A 19,969-nucleotide genomic window follows, 5' to 3' on the forward strand; every position below is an offset into this window, starting at 1 on the left:
GGCGCTTCGGAGCCGTCGTCAAGGTCATAGCTGCGCTAATTTTGCGCAGTCCGTTGTTCTAAAAACGCATACAGGTCGCCACACACTGGATGGGGGCGCTATAGGGTGCCCTTATCTTACCCGGCCTGAACACATGTGTTGTCTGATTAGTGGACCCTGTAAACCATAAGAATGATTGGTCTCAGTTCTGCGAAACACTCGGATATGACCTCAGAGTCTTATGATAACATGGGTGTGATCATCCAATAAAGGTTAAACATATAGGTTTTAACTGGTGATCTGACATGGGCTTATAGGAAGAATACCCTGTTTTGGGGAATGGCAATGTCCAAAATCCTTGTCCTTGTGGGGACATTTTTTGGTAAACGGCTTAAAAATTATACTAAATGTAAAAATGCAGAAAGTTTTCTGTGATGGTAGGTTTAGGGGTATATAGGGTTAGGGTATTTAATTTAATATACTGTTTGTACTGTAAAAATAAAATACTAAAGCAATTAAACTGTGTTTATAACACAGACAAAGCAGAATTCAGACAAAGCAGAATTCCAGTATAAGACAGAATTCCAGTATCTGAAAGGTAAATTTATTCAATGACTTAGGCATATGATTATACATATTTATTATTTTAATTGAAGATATGTTATAGCAATTAAATTGGATGATTTCTCTCATTTAACCTATAGTTTTAATAGTAAAGACATCTAAAATATATCTAACTCATTGATTCACTGAATAATAACCCTAATTACAGTAAATATTCAATAAAAATAACACTTTAGGATTGTAATTATTGCTGTATTTTACATATACATTATTGTTTTTATTATATATATTTGTTTGTTTTTGTGTTTTTTCTTTCATTTATTTGTTGCCCTTATCAAAATAAATATACTTCAAGTTCATTTTATTAAGTAAAGTTCAAGAATATATTTAAGTAGGCCCTATGTATTAAGAATAGCCTATACTAATATAAATGTATACTTGTAGGCAGAGGCGGACAGAGTACAGAGCTTTGTTACTTGAGTAAAAGTACAGATACCCCTTGCTAAATTTTACTCAAGTACAAGTAAAAGTACTACATTCAGATGTCTACTTAAGTAAAAGTACTAAAGTACTTGTTTTTAAAAGTACTTGAGTATCAAGAGTACAAGAGTAGATTTTCTAAATATTGCATTACTAATCTACTGCCACAGTGCTTACATTTATGCACAGAAACGTCCTACATGGAGTTATGAAAAATGTTAATGTTAATACCTTGGAGAATGTAAAAGGAATTGAAAGTAAAATCAAGTCATTTTCATCTTTTTACCATGTTGCTTTATTTAATTTAATTAAATTTTTGGGGGGTCCCATCTTTAAATGCGGGGACAACACACACACACACACACACACACACACAACACATGTAAGGGTGGCGCTGCCAATAAAGCACCTAAAAGCTGTCACAAAGAACCGCCAAAAGGAATGATTATGAATATGTAAAATATAGCAAGGAGATATTTTAATTGTTTATCAATAAACACTTGTTAATAAACAAGTGTTTTCTTTGTCAGTGTCGGCTAGATGAAGTTGATGATGCTGACTCGCGATCTTCAGTAGTGAACGCGCCAGAGAGAAATGCACATTTCATACAGATTACATAAGCAGAGAGCAGTCTGTCGTCTGTTTTCTTTTGTTTTGAATTTTTCTGTTTAAAAGTAGACATGTCTGTGAGAGGCAAGTAGGCTACCTTATACACTGTGTTTCGGTTCATTTATGAGACGAGATCCAGTTCACGTGCCGGCGCCTCCGTTTCTTATCTATCGTCTGCTATTTACTTCTTATTTATTAAACCCAGGCAATTGGTTGATGAAACATTGATTCAAATTAAGATACAATTAATGCAAAACGAAATTCAGGTTAAAGAAAGGTTTTGTGTTTTCTGTTTGATGTCTCTGTGAAAGTTTTAAAGCATTTTTTATGCCGCTTTCAGAGCGCTCACGTCCGTAACGGAGAACACGTCCATAACATCGTTTTTTCCTCATAAATGCAAACAAGAAAAATTAAATAAAATAAATATTTTATGTACTGTGGAGACTGAGCGCCAACCCTTCTTCATTCGCTGGGTAGTAGCCTACTTTGGTTTGCGCAGTGTAATTCACATAATCATTAAAAATATATTTTGCCTCCTAAAGTTTTTTTTTTAAGAAATCAGAAATCCCTCGTGACTACGCCACTGCCACATTTGAACCTGACTGTGTTAAACACACCACATACTCAAGAACATCAAACCAAATGCTTGGCTTACATTAATGTGTAATATAAAATCTGACCATGGAGTTGACTTTGGCGGAAAGCTGAAAGTGATTGCTGATAGGCTGTCCCAATCAGTGGCGCCTGCACAATCCAATCACGTTTGAGAGGGAAACAACAAATTGAGGGTTTCCGAGATTTTTCTTTACTTTTTTTTTTTTTTTACTCGGGTACTCACGGTTATGGATAGAAATGTATTGGAGTAAAGAGTACAATATTTGCCTCTCAAATGTACTTGAGTAAAGTCATGAGTACTCCCCAAAAATTATACTCGAGTAAAGTACAGATCCCTCAAAATTGTACTTAAGTACTGTACTCAAGTAAATGTACTCCGTTACTGTCCGGCTCTGCTTGTAGGTTTACTATATCAATACTAGCCAACTTGGGACTAAATTGGCTAAAATTGTTTGTACTTTTATATTGTATAAAAGTATACTTTATACTTTGTAACCATAGTAAACCTTGAGTACACAACAACTAAGTTTTTTGTTTGTAACGTCCGCAATTACCTAGTTACCGGGTAGCACATTTTTTTAATTTCAAATATATTTCTGAGAAGTAACAAAGTATATACATAAAAAGTCTGAAACAGCCATTCATTGTGTTGAGATAAGCTTTTGAGATATTGTACTATATGCTCAAGAGAAAGAATTAAGATGGGGATGGGTGTCATCTTGCCTCAAGGTCATCTTACCCCATCTTACCCTGGTCTCGATAATAAAAACATTTTTTTCTCATTTTCACAAAATGTGTAATTTATTTATAATAAATGGGATACTTTAAGACCTTTAATAACTTTAAATGTTCTTGTCCATACTCTGAACAAATGCAAACATACTGGATTTATTGAACAGAAAAAAAACCTTTTCAGTGCCATCTGTATCTAATTCTCACTGTTGGTAAATGTCTGGCACATCTGAATTCTATTAGCCTCCATTTTACTCAATGGCCTCTTCTATCCTGATTCCATCCACCAGTAGGGAATGAACTATTCCATTCCGTTTCCTTCCACTAGTTGTTGCTTTTATGCAGCATTCACGGTTCCCCACTGCAAAGTGTGTCTCCGTTCCATTCTCGGTAAACTCCCCCTGCACACAGAAATCAATATAAACATAGGCCTGGAACTAAATAAGAACAAGTCATTGGAATACTGTGCAATGATTAAGATGGTGTTTCATATTTCCACAGTGGTCACTGGTCACACAACTGCTCCATTAGCTGACAAGACTCAGACTTAACGGACCAAAGTGTATCTTTCATACATCTAAAGGCCTGTGATAAAAGTTCTCACCGTGGTCTCCATTTTCTGTCCATTGCACCATACATCCATAGTGTCTTTCTCTAGTGAAACAGGAAAAAAAACACAAAATGCTTTGCTAATGTTGTCGTAATTGTCTTAACAGAGATTACAGTTAAACTGTCTGATGCCTGCCAAATCAAACAAGCAAATTAGAGGATCACTTTTCCGTGCTCTTAGTACTGCATGCGCACTATAGTTTGGGTTTTCAAACTGATGCTTCAGACCCCCACATATGTGACCCGATCTGGCGAAATGAGTCGGAAGTCGCAACGTTCTATTTTAAGATATGGGCCGATTATGTGGAAAAACAATGAAATAATAGATTTTTTTTTTTTTTGCTAATTTCAAAGAACAGACATTCAAAAATAATCTCCCAAAGTTTCGTAGTCCAGATAATTGAGTAAAGGTATCTAAATTACTATTAAAGTTTACAAAGTTTTACTAAATTCGCTGGAAATGAACATTGCTTTTCTCAACTCCTATCGCGTCACCTCTGAGCATTTCCCGGGTATCCCCTGAAACGTCACTATCTCTGCTCTTTAAATGGTGTTACACGTTGTATAGAACCAATCAAAAAGCTTAGAAATGTACACCAACGCTGATCATTTGTCGATGGGAAGCCGTTTCGACTGACCGGCACGCGATTGGTCCAGCCACCCTCCTGTCAGACTCGCAGCGAGCGCTCTGTGTAATAAACAAGCTAGCAGATCTCCTCAGAAAGATTAAATATTATTAATTTGAGAAATGTCGCTGTCAAAAGCGAGCAAAGTTGCCAAAGCGTCATCAAGCCCCCTGGCCATTGCACACTGAGTCCGCGTTTTTTTCATATGCGTTTTTTCGTATTGATTCGGTGGCTCCGAATTGTCAAAACACCATTCAAACTGCTTGCTATACGGATGCGAAAAACTTACGATTGTTTTTATATAACGGATGAAAGTGTCGTAGTGTGCACGCGTGATTGACATAACGTGATTGACAAATGTGAATGAGTGTAGCTATTTATCTGCAAGGAGAATTCATTAATGTGTTTAATTAACCCAATATTTGTTGGTATCTCTGTTATGAATTTGTTATGCTGTTATTGTCAACTAGCCTACAGATATAAATTGCATAGACTAGCATTATTTGATCTGTTTCCTTGTCTCTCTGCCTCTCACTTTCTCTCCCACTCACTCACACACACACACACACACACACACACACACACACACACACACACACACACACACACACACACACACACACACACACACACACACACACACACACACACACACACACACACACACACACACACACACACACTCTCTCTCTCTCTCAAGCAATGTAGCACCTCTGTTCAATCTTTCTGATTTTAGTACATTTTTGTAAAAGGTAGGCCTACTGTTAAATTATTTATTCAAATAAAAACTTTAAAATAATTTGAGCTTCAGCCTGGTTTAATAGCATTTATATATTAATGTCTTTGGTCAAATTAAGCTGTAAAATAAATAGTTTATCCCTTTAAATGTAATGGATTTTGAAAGATATCAACAAAAAACGGGCAAAAAACTTTAAAAGCGATTTTCTCAGGTTTTCAATTGGAAAAAGAGGGCAGACGACCATACTTCAAATGTGTATATCTTTACAACCATTCAAGGTATGACTTTGACTAGGATATCAATTGAAAGCTTAAGGTCTCCTCTTTCCATTAATACCAAAATCTCAATTTTTAAATTTGGGTCACTGTGACTCATTTTGCTGGATCAGGTCACATATGATGAGCCCCTTGTGAAAACCCTCCTTCCTAAAATATAAAGTATACATTTTCATGTAAAAAAGGCCTATTTGTACTGTTCAATAAGTTGACCTTTTTTTTTATCTGCTGACCCTCTAATTTGAAAACCCCTGATTATCTTCATACACTGTGGATATGAATGACCTTGAGAAGAATAAGGACTTTCAGAAAAATTTAAAAAACATCAGAAATCAAGAGGGATGTTTTCGCTGTGAATCTTACCTAGAACTATCCTGTAATCAGCATCATCCAGTTTCAGCACCCATGTTTTGGAAATCTTTGATCGGTTGTCCAAAAATGTTTTGAGACTTTTTCCGTTGATCTCCAGTGTGTACTCATAGGAAAACCCAGTGACCGCCTCAATATGTATGGTTGCTTTTGTGTCTGTATTCCCAACAGGGAATGTTTCTTTGCCCACCAGTTTGAACAGCCAATCCCTCCTTATCACCTCCTTAAAAAACAAGACTTGATAAGACTTATTATAATTATTTGATATGATCTCATTCATCTTTATATTAGATATTATCTTATATTATCATCTAAATGAATAAATTCAAGATAAAAATATTATATACCGTAAATATAAAAACTTGAATCAAAATGAAAATATAGAAAACATTAATAGGGCTACATGTTCTGCTTCTGGTTTTATATACTCATCTCTGTATTCTATAAATTTTTAATTTCATTCAAGTTTTTTTCATTAATGTTTTTATATTATATAGTTTTTGTGTAATATAGGCTATATATACACACACTCATATCATTATGACAATAATATAACACAATGCTATAGCATAGCCTATAGTATAATAATAAATAAATAAATAATTTGACTAGATCTCACCTTCCCATTTATGTAAATGACCCGTTTTCCTGTTGTTGTTCCATGTTCAAACTCAATTCGGTAAAACCCATCACTCAGCGACACATCCCACGTTCCCACAATGTCTCCGGACATTCTGCAGGCCTATTAAGATCCACACAACCCAAGCACTCTATAGCTACTATGTTTATTTCTCTGTAATGTTTTAGCCCGAGCCTGGTCATAATAGCCATCGTCATGTGTAATGGGTGATTAGATCTCTGTATATTCTTGAGGAGGTTGCCATCCTGTGCTCGCTCAGCAACGAGTGCATTAGTGTAAGAGGCTTAAATCATCAAGCAGAGAGTAGCCTAATTGAGGATGTTCGTGTGCGAAGACGGTTTTTTTTTTACTTCATGCACATTTAAATAGACATTAGGCTTAAGAGTAAAAAAATAAAATAATCAAATGTTAACCCTCTACTGCACAGTGTTGCCATATGGCAACATACCCTTTCTTTGGACATTTCTTGAAATTTTAAAATAAACATGAGCTCTGATTGATCTTAAATTCATAATAGAACCTGGTGGTAACCAATGATATGCTTTGATGACATCATGACACTACACACACCCTTGCAACGTCATTCTTTTCACACACTTTTGATGACTCCAGCTGCTGAAAAAGTGCTCGTGTATATGTGAAGATTTTCCTCATTTTTTTCAGATTTCTTCGGAATAAAAAAATACATCAAGCATCTGGGATAAGTTCTAATCTTTTTTCAATCATTGTCACATTGTTTTGATACTTATATTACCTTTTTATTTAATAAAATAGGTATGTTGCCATATGGCAACATTGTGCGGTAATGGAACAATATTTTGCCCATGCTAATGCAGAGTAGCTTTGTATGTATGGATGCACTGATATAGTTGGATGGTTGTATTCTACTCATATATTTATATATATTTGTATATATTTATAAAGTAAAGTAAAAGTAAAGTATAAAAATAAAATATATATCCGTCTTGACCGCTTTGATCACTGGCCAGAGATGGGTGCACCAAAAGGAAGGTGCAAGAATCCTGGCTGCAAGGGCATCGTCAGAGTTGTTTGCTCTAAGTGCAAGGTGCACCTCTGCTTTAAAGGTGGGGTATGTGATTTGCAAAACGGCCGGCAGATTTTGAAAATACACAACTCAAAAGGTCCTACCTTCTTTCCTCCAACGCTGGCCCTGACTCCACCCACTCCACCCATTCGAAGAGGGGCATGGGGGAGGGGGGTATGGTACGACCGTTTGATAGACGCACTTACTGTCCAATGATTCTAGGTGGTCTTGGAAATGATTGGCTGGAGTTTTTCGAGTCCTGCCCGTTCCACAGATGATTACATTTTTTAATTTTCATGTCAGTGCTTCTAGGATTAGGATAGGATTTCAAATGATTTTGAAAAAATGGTCAAAAAAGAAAATCACATACCCCACCTTTAACGGAGAGAACAACTGCTTTAAGGCGTTTCACATCGAGTAGTTTCACTTGAACAGTTCTTATGAGTTTGCGTCAGATGTTTTGTAAATGTTGTTGAAATAATCGTTTCACATTGAGTAGTTTCACTTGAACAGTTCTTATGAGTTTGCGTCAGATGTTTTGTAAATATTGTTGAAATAATACTAAATAATAAATTAGTTTCATATTCTGTACACAAAGCTCTTGAAAACATTTTAAATAATAAAAACAATTTCATTTCTAAAAGACAGGTCTGTAATCATCTATGAATTTCATGTCATTTTGGGAGAAAACGCATCAGGCTGTTCCATTGTCGCACAATGTTGCCATATGGCAACGTAACCGAAAGTAACCCACCCCCCCCCCCCCCCCCCCCCCCCCCCCCTAAAAAAAAAAAAAAAAAAAATGTTAATTTGAGTCTATTTTATATAAAAATACTGTAAAAAAAACTCCATGATTGCATAATAATGCGTGCAGTAGAGGGTTAAAGAGCGTAGATTTCCCCCCCTTTTTTGGATCCTCTCTGGTACCAATAGATGGCAGTCCTCTCTCTCTCTCTCTCACACACACACACTCTCTCTCTCTCTCTCTCTCTCTCTCTCTCTGCTTTATACAATATTCTTGATCTAGAAATATTTTCTAGATCCTAAAGATGGTAAAAATAAATAAAATAAATAAAGTTTTTCTTTTTAGGCCTACGTTAACCAGAAGCAGCTGATTAGCTACATGGCAAAAATACATAGTATTATGTATGTGATCAATAAAGTCTAGTATTTAATCTTTAAAATGTATGCAATATTGTGCAATATGATGTCATGCAAAGTTGATGTAGAACACATTAGCAAGGCAGGCACGCTATTAACATATCAAACGAGAGTGGGCGTGGTCAATCTGGCTGCGAGCCCCGCTTGTTGAGAACTTTCTTCCAGATCTCAGTCAGTGCCTGGAGCTGAGAGAGCGTTGAGAAGTATTGGACACGATGAACGTTTGCTGAGGCTCTTTTCACACCATTCTTTAAACTAAGGATAGGCTACAGAAATTTGACAAAGTGTTGTGGAGTTCTGCCTGTCTTTCTTGGAAACTAGCCTACTTGACGTAACTGAATAATATAATGAGGGAATGCATACGGAATAATGCATTTCTCTCAATCATCTGACAAACTCATTCGCTTCGGATTATGACATTATATTTTTCCCTCGAAGACGAGTAGGAACTACTTTTAGTGGTTTTCTTTATATCTATTTTACACAGTTTTTCTAAGGATGTCTTTTGTTTAGGCTACTATTACTGTAACACGATTGAGCAGGAATGCAGGGTTAGTTTGCGTCTCGCTGCTGTTGGATCAAATTACCCAAACCTTTTCGCCTATTCAATGTCATAATTTTAGAGTGATTTGTATTTATGTTGTAGTCATATTAGCAGTATTATTGCAATGAAAAATCATCATGTCATTTTGTTTACTCTGACGTGGATTCAAGCATCAGAATTGGTCCTGGATTACACAGGATCAGAGGGAGGAAATGCACAATTACAATCAAACACTTTTGTCAAAAAGTACACGAATGATGTGCAATCTAGTAGAAGATTTGCACGGTTATCCACCTCTGGAAACACACGTATACTCAGGAAACGTCAAAATGATCAGAATGTGGAGTCCTCACGACCCCCAGCCAGGAGGCTCCTGAAAGGGCAAAGACAAGTTCCATACAGGAAACCCACTGTGACTGACAGCATTCCTGCTCAAGAAGCTATTTTTCAATCTACTCCATTGGGCACAACTAGCTCCATAAACATCCTGGCTGGTTTTGCAGGTAAAAAACGTGTTCTGGTCATTTCAGCTCCCAACGACTCTGATGGCTATTACAGGTTAATGATGAACTTGCTCAAGCCGGACGTGTACTGTGAGATGGCGGACAGACACATGCAGCAGATTATAATATTCCATGAAAAGGGGAAGATGGGAGGCAAGGTGAGCCGTGTTAACAATCAGGGATCTCTGGTGGAGGAGACGTTGGATCCAGCCCTGGTGCCCAGACTGATGGGCTTCCTGAAGCTGGAGGATGGTAAGTTTGGGATGGTGCTTCTAAGAAAGACCCTTCAGGTAGAGGAAAGATACCCATACCCTGTTCAGCTGGAGGCGATTTATGAAGCGATAGACCAGACTCCTATGCGTAGACTGGAGAAGGCCAGGCAAAAGGGCTTTGTGAAAAAGTGCAAGACCGCTGGAGTTGAGGGCCAGGTAGTGCAGTCTGTTGGCTCGAATGCAGTTGGTTTGCAGCCGCAGGTGAACACGACAAAAAATACAGGGCGACACAGGGTGAGACCAGTCCCTCAGCCCACCCAGCTAACTCAGGCACAAATATCAACTACCATCAGTACCACTACAATGACTACAACCAAAAAACTTACAACAACGACTACCTTGAAAACTACAACCACAACACCTCCAACAACAACAGTACCTACTACCACCTTTTTTCCCTCAACAACAACTACCATTACCACAAATGCACCCTCCACAGTGGTGCAAACGCATCCACACACAACCGTACCCTGGAACACAGCTGTGCCCAATACCTCTGAGCGCGTCTACCCGCCCTCGCCACAAAACCGTCTGAGGGACACAGATACTCGTCTCGCTGTTACCTCTAACTTCTACAAACAACATAAAGGAAAATACCTAGGCCAAACGCAAAAGATTTCAACTGCAATCTCACCAACACAAGCATTCACACAGAAGGGCAAACTGCCTGTGGTAAAACATGGCTGGAGTGAAAAGCTTAGTCAGCACACAAGAGAACGAGACACACGGAGGCCCACTGCTCATAAACCAGAGACAGAACTTATTACCACTCAAAAGGGGAAAACTAAAGCTGAAAGTGCCGACCGGAGGAAGAAGGTGGATAGACCTGAAAAGACTTTAAAGAAGATACCTGGAGGAAAAAAAGGCCCAAAAGTGACAAATGTCAGTGTTCAAATAAAAAACGTTGTGCAAAAGCCAAATGTCTTTGAAGAAAGGGCTGTTGTGGACCAGGCAGCCAATCCCAAGAAATCGTTAGAAACTTTTTTGAGTTACTTTCAGAGAAGACGACGGCTCATAGTACGTATTGTATCTATGAGACATATGAAAACAGTTACATAGAAATATAGCTCGGGGCTCAACAATAAGGATGGCCCGTTGTGAGAGAGTTTCGGGCCAGTTGTCGATAATGCTATCTTACATTTTTTGATCATTACACATTACTCATTACCAAACTTTTTCTGAAATTTTGAGCCATAGAATTATGCTTATGGACTTTTTAAACTCACCAGATAGATATAAATATATAATGTAATATTCTTAGCTATTACTGCAATGTGTGAACACTTTTAATAATTTTTAAAGGTCGGTAAAAATGTGTGAACATTTTAAATATTTTTCAATGAATATTAAATTATAAATGTCAAAATTACACATTTAAATGAAAAATAGATAAATGTATATTTCAATTAATAATTTTACATTTATTCAAGAAACCTCCGAAAAAAATCCTTACTGTTGAGCCATCTTAAAAATAACGGTTCATTATGCCATCCATAATTCCAATATCTATTGAACTTTTCTATGCACAAAAGGTTCTATATATTGCAAAAAGGTGATTAGAATGTTCTTCAAACTAAGAAAAAAAAGGTTCATTTAAGAACTGTTTACTATGTAAGGCTCTCCAAAATGTGAACCGTCCCTTTTGAAACCTTTATTTGCTCATTATGTTCCTGAAAATGAAGAAGCATTTTGGTTCATTAAAGCACTGAAACAATCTCTAAAAGTGTTGTGTGTTTTATTAATCTTCTGCAGGTAATAACTGCTCCAGATGAGCAGAATCATATGTACAGTGAACAGAGGGATGAGTACCTGGAGCAAGTGTGTGATATGGCCCTGCGTAAAATTTCCATCATCGGTATCTTTGGGCCCCTCACAAACAGTACCATGAAGATTGAACACTACCAGACAGGTCAGTGCTGCTTACAGTCTTTGTGTGTTTGTAACATGTCCTATCAAAATGTCCTCATTCTTCTTTTAACAGAACAGGATAAGCCCTTACGAGGCCTGCCGGACAGTGATCTCATCAACCAGGACCTCATCACTGCATTTCGGAAACATTTCGGGATGATTTATAATGATTTCAACATGTTGCTGACTGACTTTGACATGAAAGTCAAGGTGCGTCGTAAAAAGCTTTCGTTAGTGTAAATGAGATGTAGATGTAATCATTTCTTACCTAATTTTATTACACAAAATCATGCATTCCTTGTTTTCACAGCAACGATATGAAGTCCCGATTGTTATGCAAGCAGTGTTTGATTACATTGACACACTGTCAACTCGCATTAAAGAGATAGAACAGCAGAGGAAACTTGCGGTTATGTGCAAGAAAGAAGACAAATCAAGATCTCTAGAGGACTTCCTATCTAGGTTCGAAATAACCAGTGTCAGTGTCTGAATTTATCATTTATATAATGCATTAACGTAAGGAATATGCTCATCTGCATGCTTTCTCATGTCTTTCAAGATTCCGTTGGAGGCGGAGACTGTTTGTAATATCCACCCCTAATGATGAAGAATGGGCCTATCAGCAACAACTCAACGTCATTAATAGCCAAGCTTGTTATCTAGGTGAGATCATTTGGATAAACCTTAGTGGCATTTTTAGGAACTATCTTCCACTGTGGAATAAACATGTGCTTTTAAATGTGAACGTATAGCGCTACTTACAGTAGACTACAAAATGCTATAGACAAATCCAGAAGTGTGCGAATTGCGAAATTTCTTTATGTTCAGTTTTGGGGGCCTGAAAAAAAAGTAAACTTTTGAAAATGGGATTCAGAGTGCACGTAACGATACCGTTATTTGTCTCTGTGTAAGCTACAAAAACGCAAATTTGTGAAAATAGTGACGTTTTGTGTATTACGTGTTCAGTCTAGGTGTGTAGTAGCCTAGTGTTTCTTTACAAAATGATATCGCAACTAATGTCCTGGCAGCATAATACAGCGTTTGTAGTTGTTTTCGCTGATCTGTGTGAACAAGGATCGTTTTATCAACGTTGTCGTCTGTAGGCCTACGTGAAGAACGCAAAGGAAATCGTTTCCGTATTTAGTACATCATTGTCTTGTAAACGTAGGCCTACCCTAAACGTTTTAATGAGTGAGATATCTAAAACATTTTAGTATATATGTGCGTCCCCAGGACTGAGAAACACTGTTGTAGGTAATATACACTATTACAGGTGTTCAAAAACATTTTGGTCAAACCTCTTGGAGGTCAAATATTTACTTGAAGTACCCCTCAGATGTTAGTTCAAATTAGCATATTCACAGTTTTCTGATGTTGGTTAATGGTCAAATGACATGCAGATTAAATAACAGAAAATGTTTTATTTTGATTGTTTTTTATTTGAAAAATTATTGAAATACTGGGCTGCACAACTTTTGCAATTATTTTGTCATATATAGCAATTTCAACAGTGATATGACATTTATCTCATCTGAAAACATTTCATATTGCTGCTGCTTTTGGGGTCTTTATTATTATTATTTGTTGTAGTAGTAGTTATAACTCTTATAAGAATCAAGACATAAATATATTACTGCTGTAAAAAATGTAAATAATAATATTTGATCATTACAAAAAATAATGTTATTTTACACTATTTTTACACTATTTTAAGTGTCAGCGAGTGGTTACAAATAATGAAAATAAAGTGCAGGATTTTATCATGGCAGTTAGTTTTATTTAAAAAACTGAAAAGAAACAAAATGCTCATCAAAAACAGAAACAGAACAATCAACGTAACTAAGGGTCTGTTTACACGACACCGTTTTAAACTAAAAACGTAAAACTTTTTATGCATTTTGGCCGTGTATTTACACGACAACGCCGTTTAGGTTGGCTGAAAATGCACACTTTTGAAAACAGTCTCCGAGTAAACAACAAAAACGCGAATCTCTGAAGACGATGATGTCATACTCATCCGTATTACATGTTCAATCTATAGTGTTTCATTGCCATCTAACAGCCTGGCAGCAGAATGCAGCATTTGTAGTCGTTTTCGTGGATCCGTGTGAATGGGGATCGTTTTGACAATGTCTGTATGCAGAAAACTCAAAGGAAAAACGTCTCAGTTTTAAGCATATCGTTCTCGTGTAAACACCCCAAATGAGAACAGACAATGAACTGAACAAAGACAGAGTTTAAATACACAAGGCAAACTAATCAACTAAATGAATAACAGGTGCACATGTTAATCAAATCAAAGAGAAGCCATGGGCTGTGTCCGAAATCGCCCCCTATACCCTTAAATAGGGCACTATTTGAAGGGACAGCCATTTGTAGTGGTGTCCGAAACCATAGTGGACGATATTGAGTGCACTTATTCAATCCCACAATGCACCGCAATAACGAGTGTACAACTGATGTACGCTCAACGGCTAGAGAATACCCATAATGCACTGTGAGAGCCGCGCGCTTAAGGAATTCCAGCCATTTTCCATCCATTTTCCAAACCCCGTAAATATCATACAGGTAGAAATTCCTTTTTAATTGATTATTAAATTGTTTAATTACGGTTTATACATGCTAGTTTCAATAGCAGAGTTCAGGATAAATCTTTTCATTACTACTCGAGCAGTTTGCTACGTTTCAAATCATTTCAAGCACACACTGCAAAAGCGGCAGACCTTCCTGCCCACCCAGTGTCCGAATTCACTCACTCGTTTTCATTCACTTCTTCAAGTGGGACTATATTAGTGGAGTAATGTAGGGAATAATGAATGAGGGTATAGGGGGCGATTTTGAACACAGCATTGGTAACAAACTAAAACATGTGACAAACCCACCCAAAACAGAAACTGATACCCGTAACCACATGTTATCAATATTTAAATGTTTCAAATTTTTCACTTTCAAACATTCAAATCCTCAAACTTTATGTCTAGGCTACATAAAGTGAACCAAGAGCACACAGCATCCTTAAAATGCACATAAAACAGAACCAACCCGCTTTAAGATACTGATACAGCTCATCAAAGCTACTTGAGTGTACAAAACAGTGCTGCTCTTCACTCTAAAACACACAACTCAACAGACTACATTTATTTCATTAAACAAAGCTTTTGATAATCTATATATAATCAAATATAATTGTGAAACCCCATTTAATTATTTCAATTTTACATTCGATTTCATCAATTATTAGATTTTCATCAACTCACCAACCCCCCCGATTTTGGGAACCCTGTACTATTATATGTAACCTATAATGTAAAAGACCTTAATGGTCATAGTTCAGACAACATACATTATAAAAGGATTTCTAGGATCTCTAATAAGCTAGTGGAATCATTTAATTTTTCATTAGTAGAATTGTTCATGACACAGTTGTGTAAAAGCAGCCAATCTGAGAATTTACTAGATTAAGAAAAAACAGGAAAGTTGAGACTATTATGACACCGCACTCAAACTATCAATATTAGTACTTTTGTGTGAACTGTATACAGAAAGCTCTAAGAGCTTTGCTATATCAACATCACTCCCACTTGTTTATGTAACTTAGAAAATAGACACTTTTTGCTTATTGAAATTCCATGTAAACAAATTTTGGGGTCCGGTCCGGTCAACACCCGGCCTATGCGATAATGTCAACAGCTGTCATTTGTTTGGACGTTCCAATCAAAAAATGCATGACTTGTGCATTCTATATCTGGATGTCTGACCTCCAAACAAACCCATAATTCCAATTTGACAACTAACATAAAAAACTATTTGCACTAGGAAATCATCAAGTCAGATGCCAGAGGATTCTCCAGAGAGCTGCCCGCTTATAGAAATGCACATAATGGTATTGATACTTGTCTTTTAATTGGAACCAGCTCTTATCTGCACAAGAGCCCTCAATCACAAATGGCTCTGAGGAATGGCACTAATAAAAATAGGATGACGCAGTCCATTTTGGGCTCTTCTGTCAGCTATTTTGGAAGTAGGAACATTTTTAGGAATCTTTCTCTGCATTCTTTACAATCCAGGAGGACCCGTGGATGTTTGAGTCGTGCGTAGCGATCCAACAGAGACCACTTCCTCTCTGGGGCATGACAGCTTGATTGATGCCCTCATAAACGAAGGCCCGTTTTAGAACAAAAAACAATGGATATTTTTAATGCAAATCACATGCATGTTTCAGAGAACATCTATGCAGAAATTCTCTTGAATCCAGTGTATAGTATGAGTCACCTTTTGTTCTTTATATGTTAAGTCTTTCTTTTTTTTCTCCGTAAATTCACAGGGCTGCGTCACATATCTGTACTGAAAATTACTGGAAAAACGCTGGATGACATGAGTGGAGTCCTGGAGCTTTACCCCATAAATGGTGAGATTAGCGACTCGTTTCGCAGTGAACAAAACTCATTCGCTTTTATTGTCGGAATGCAGATGTAGAGCTGTTTTGTTGTTGAAAGAAAATGAGGAAACTGTGGTTTGTATTGCAGGAAGTGCATCAGTGGACCGTGAGGACCTGTCTGCCTCGCTGGTGCAGGACATCAGGAACTACTTCCAGATCAGCCACGAGTATTTCTCCATGCTGCTTGTTGGGAAAGACGGCAATGTGAAATCCTGGTACCCCTCGCCCATGTGGTCCATGTCAATCATTTACGAGCTGGTGGACTCCATGCAGCTTCGCAGGCAGGAGATGGCCATCCAGCAGTCTCTCGGCATGCGTTGCCCAGACGACGACTACAGTCACCATGAGGGCTATCATCGGGGTTACGGTTATTAAGAACAGTGAGAGATGTCTTTGAGGCTGCAGTGCACTCCCTACAAGGAAACGTGTGAAGAGTTTCAAATGTCAGAAGACTTTGCCTTTGCAGTTTTCTTACTAAACAGTACAATGAGCATTTCATGTATTGTTTTGTGGAAGCTGATATTTAGATTTGCTCTTGTCACGAATGATTTGGTAACACTTTACAATAAGGTTCATTAGTTAACAACACTTCTACAGCATTAATTAATCTATCAATTTCAACATTTACTTATACATTATTAAAATCAAAGGTTGTATTTGTTAACATTAGTGTGAACTAACATGAACAAACAATAAACAGCTGTAGTTTTATTAATTAACAAAGATTAATGAATACTGTAACAAATGTTTTGGTCATTGTTAGTTCATGTTACTTAATACATTAACTAATGTTAACTAATGAACCTTATTGTAAAGTGTTACCAATTATTTTAAAGTGCTGTTAATGTTTTTGATTCATGTTTTATGTTTTACAACTTGAATGTTTTGCATGCGAGTATGCAGTTGTTTTTAGCTATACATTTATGAATTTAACAGTAGAAAAATATTCATTGCTAATAAGGAAAAATGTGTATTTTGTTCCACAATTAATTATCTATATATCTTGTTGATAAATTGAGTCACAAGTAAAAAATTCTGGGAACATTTTGTATGGGCTATTTTATCTGGAATTGATCTACTGCCCTCTACTGGGCATTCAGGGGTATTAAAATATGCTTGCAACTTTAGTTACTAAGACATTTAGTACATTAACATTATTTTCATACATTGCCTAATGACATGGATGATTTAAAAATGAATATTTAAAAAAAAAAGGCTAAATGTTAAATGTGTTATTAGTATCAATTATGCAATGTGAAACAACATTAAAATGAATATGTACATATCTTTAAATATTTCATACCAAAAGAAATGCACAGATCCACAAAATGTGATCAGGTTATTTTTATTTTATTTTAGAAAACCTCTACAGAAGAATACTTGTAAAAGAAAAAAAAAGAGCAGCACTAGAAGATCTTACTTCTTCAGTATCCAACATCATAGAGCACACAACACCTAAAACCAAATTACCTTACAATATAATAAATATACCTTACAAATATTAATTCCACACACAAAAAACTCGCACAACCCTATTTTTGGTCTCAAATTTCCACAATACTATACAATAAGACAGAAATATATTTAAAAAAAACATAAAAGTACATTATAATGTTGGCACAATCATGACTTCATTGTTTTAGTCCATCAAGACAATCATATGTTATTGCTTTATTTAACATTTAAAATGTTATTTTTAAAAGAAGGCTAAATAGGTAAGAAAATATTTCTAATGACAGTGTTACTGCTAGTAACTTAAGCACTGCATATTTCTAAAAAAGCTTTCTGCTGTATAATTTTTCTGTATAGCTAGACCCTAGATAAAAGATTTATAGATCTTTGCCGTTATTTGCAAATACCGTACATGGTAACGGTCATGGTAAAATATGTCGCTGTTTACTAGTGTAGTCAATTGAATATTGTGTATATACAAATTGTTAATGCTGAATCTTATTTTTCTAAGTCTTGATCTAAATTATTAATTTCCTTCGGTTGTGTGTAACACGACTAGGACTATAGTGTTCAATAATGTTCTGGTGTTCAAACACACAGACATGCTCCCCTTTATCTGTAAATGAAGAAATGTTTAAAAAAAATAATCTATTAAATAAAACATAGATGGGATGTTCAACAAAACGTGTAGTTTTTGTATGGAGAAATATAATAGTTTAATTCTAGCGGGCGGCACACATTGATAAACGGTTGCAATATTATACAACAGTTAGTTCCAGTCCTCAAATTTGATTGATCAAGTGACTGTGTTTGAATCAATCTATATTTTCAACGGTTCAATCCAGAACAAAACACAACCACTTTGTGTTGATTCTGCTGTGGCTTCGTTCGGAACTATTAGAACAGACAAAAAAAATATATAACTAAAAGGTTACATCTCTCTTTCTTTACAAAAGCAATTTCACACTCGCAATCGTGCTGTTCTGAATCAACAAGGCTTTGGGTGCTTCTCATTTTTTTATTTGTGCATCCTCCCTTTCTTTCCTCACGTCCCAGCTCCACCCCTAGGGATTCAAGGGAAGGAAACAAGGAAAGAGGACGAAAAATCGAAGGAAATATTTCAAATTGGAATATTCTTGATCACTCGAGGGTCATATGTTGTTGAAGTTAGGTTATTTCAGAAATTCATTAATAAATAATAATAATAAAGTAAGATGCCTTGTTGAAATATGTGAGATGTATAGTTTGAACTGCAAAGGTAAAACATAAATTGAAATGATTGTGACAGATGTGAAGGAGAATTTATGGGCGTCAGGTTTTTTCGACAAGAAACACTTGACAAGATACAGCTGTGCACCCTTGCTCATACCTCATGTGCAATTAGAGAAGTGAGATGACGTTTCCGAGTCAAAGGCTGGAGGCGCGAGGAAACATCGATCTGAGTATTGAAGCACCAATTGATACTAGATATTCTGAACAACAGCAGGCTGACAAAAGAGCTGTCTGTGCGCTAGCCTTTGAGCCAAACATTTGATGAATTTGCAGTGAACGTGCATTAATTCTGCACACGTGTGAGAGAAAGATGAGATGGCAGATTCAAACTAGTGCTTACATCCATAATGTGATTGCACGGGCTAACAGTCTGACTAGTATTGGCCCAATTCTTGTGACTAAAACCAGCTTTCCACCGCAGGAACTAAGGACATTGTAGGTACTCGTTGTATTTCGACCGCAGGAACCATGGTCTAAATGAAGTTCCGGGTAAAAGTTTCCCCCTCAGAAAGACCCTGCTTGCGATGTAGTACTTCAGTAAAGTTCGGAGATGGAACTTTCGGAGATGGGGCACTGAACATGCTGATTGGTTGAGTTCATGCCGCATTTGGATTGGTTGACTCCACGCAGCATTTCATTTCAACCACCATTTTTAAAAATCTGTTGCGGTGCGCGCAGTCCTACGTCACCGGACTAATTTGCCTAATCTTCACGGTACTTTAGATCGCGGTGGAAATGCAGATAGCAGCAGGTCTGGGGGAAAAAGGTCATAGGACACATTGTTCCGGGTAAATTCGGTGGAAACGCGGCTTATAATGATCATTTATTGCAGCGCCCACCGGACTAGAAATTCAAAAAGCTTTAATGAATGTATAAATGTATTTAAATTATTTTTAAATTAAGGACCTGTTTTTTTATGAACCAACCACAGTTTCTAAGGACTATTCGGACAGGATTAATTTTTACAAGGACACTTAGATGGAGTAATATAATTTTACCACAGGACGTCTGTAATATTAATGGCCAATTCGCTTGTGATAAGAAATCTCAGTAAAAGTAGCAGAAGTGGGAGGGGTAACTCGATTTACACACTGCCGACACCTCCTTGTCGTCATTTGCGCATTACGTTGCTTCCTG

General features: G+C 36.8%; 2 protein-coding genes across 3 annotated transcripts; one reads left to right on the forward strand and one right to left on the reverse strand.

Annotated features, from left to right (window-relative positions):
• Nucleotides 1–3,024: 3,024 nt before the first annotated feature.
• On the reverse strand, nt 3,025–15,810 carry faimb (Fas apoptotic inhibitory molecule b). 2 transcript variants are annotated; one of them, XM_056233597.1, is made up of 4 exons: nt 15,429–15,810; nt 5,592–5,820; nt 3,584–3,633; nt 3,025–3,380 (listed from the first exon to the last, which is right to left on the reverse strand). In XM_056233597.1, the coding sequence occupies exons 1-4, from the start codon at nt 15,465–15,467 to the stop codon at nt 3,231–3,233; spliced, it is 468 nt and encodes a 155-aa protein (XP_056089572.1). In that variant the 5' UTR covers nt 15,468–15,810; the 3' UTR covers nt 3,025–3,230. The 2 variants fall into 2 exon arrangements, with proteins under 2 accessions (XP_056089572.1, XP_056089571.1); XM_056233596.1 differs by lacking the exon at nt 15,429–15,810 and adding an exon at nt 6,217–6,593.
• Nucleotides 8,949–16,489, forward strand: ccdc80l1 (coiled-coil domain containing 80 like 1). The gene is made up of 7 exons (XM_056233561.1): nt 8,949–10,779; nt 11,515–11,671; nt 11,744–11,880; nt 11,981–12,132; nt 12,230–12,333; nt 15,995–16,078; nt 16,197–16,489. Exons 1-7 carry the CDS (start codon nt 9,112–9,114, stop codon nt 16,481–16,483), a joined length of 2,589 nt encoding a protein of 862 aa, XP_056089536.1. The 5' UTR covers nt 8,949–9,111; the 3' UTR covers nt 16,484–16,489.
• Nucleotides 16,490–19,969: the final 3,480 nt, after the last annotated feature.

This window comes from Rhinichthys klamathensis, unplaced genomic scaffold (assembly GCF_029890125.1).
Source record: "Rhinichthys klamathensis goyatoka isolate OS25496 unplaced genomic scaffold, OSU_Roscu_1.1 h1tg000372l_1, whole genome shotgun sequence".
NCBI classification, from domain to species: domain Eukaryota; kingdom Metazoa; phylum Chordata; class Actinopteri; order Cypriniformes; family Leuciscidae; genus Rhinichthys; species Rhinichthys klamathensis.

What these genes read in the sequence shown, in the direction of transcription:
- faimb (XM_056233596.1), bottom strand. Translation starts at nt 6,330, where the DNA reads ATGTCCGGAGACATTGTGGGAACGTGGGATGTGTCGCTGAGTGATGGG. An exon ending in TCATTTACATAAATGGGAAG is followed by an intron (nt 5,821 to 6,216) that starts GTGAGATCTAGT and finishes TTGTTTTTTAAG; the next exon opens with GAGGTGATAAGGAGGGATTG. An exon ending in GACAGAAAATGGAGACCACG is followed by an intron (nt 3,381 to 3,583) that starts GTGAGAACTTTT and finishes TTCTGTGTGCAG; the next exon opens with GGGGAGTTTACCGAGAATGG.
- ccdc80l1 (XM_056233561.1), top strand. Translation starts at nt 9,112, where the DNA reads ATGAAAAATCATCATGTCATTTTGTTTACTCTGACGTGGATTCAAGCA. An exon ending in GATTGAACACTACCAGACAG is followed by an intron (nt 11,672 to 11,743) that starts GTCAGTGCTGCT and finishes TTCTTTTAACAG; the next exon opens with AACAGGATAAGCCCTTACGA. An exon ending in GGAGCTTTACCCCATAAATG is followed by an intron (nt 16,079 to 16,196) that starts GTGAGATTAGCG and finishes TTTGTATTGCAG; the next exon opens with GAAGTGCATCAGTGGACCGT.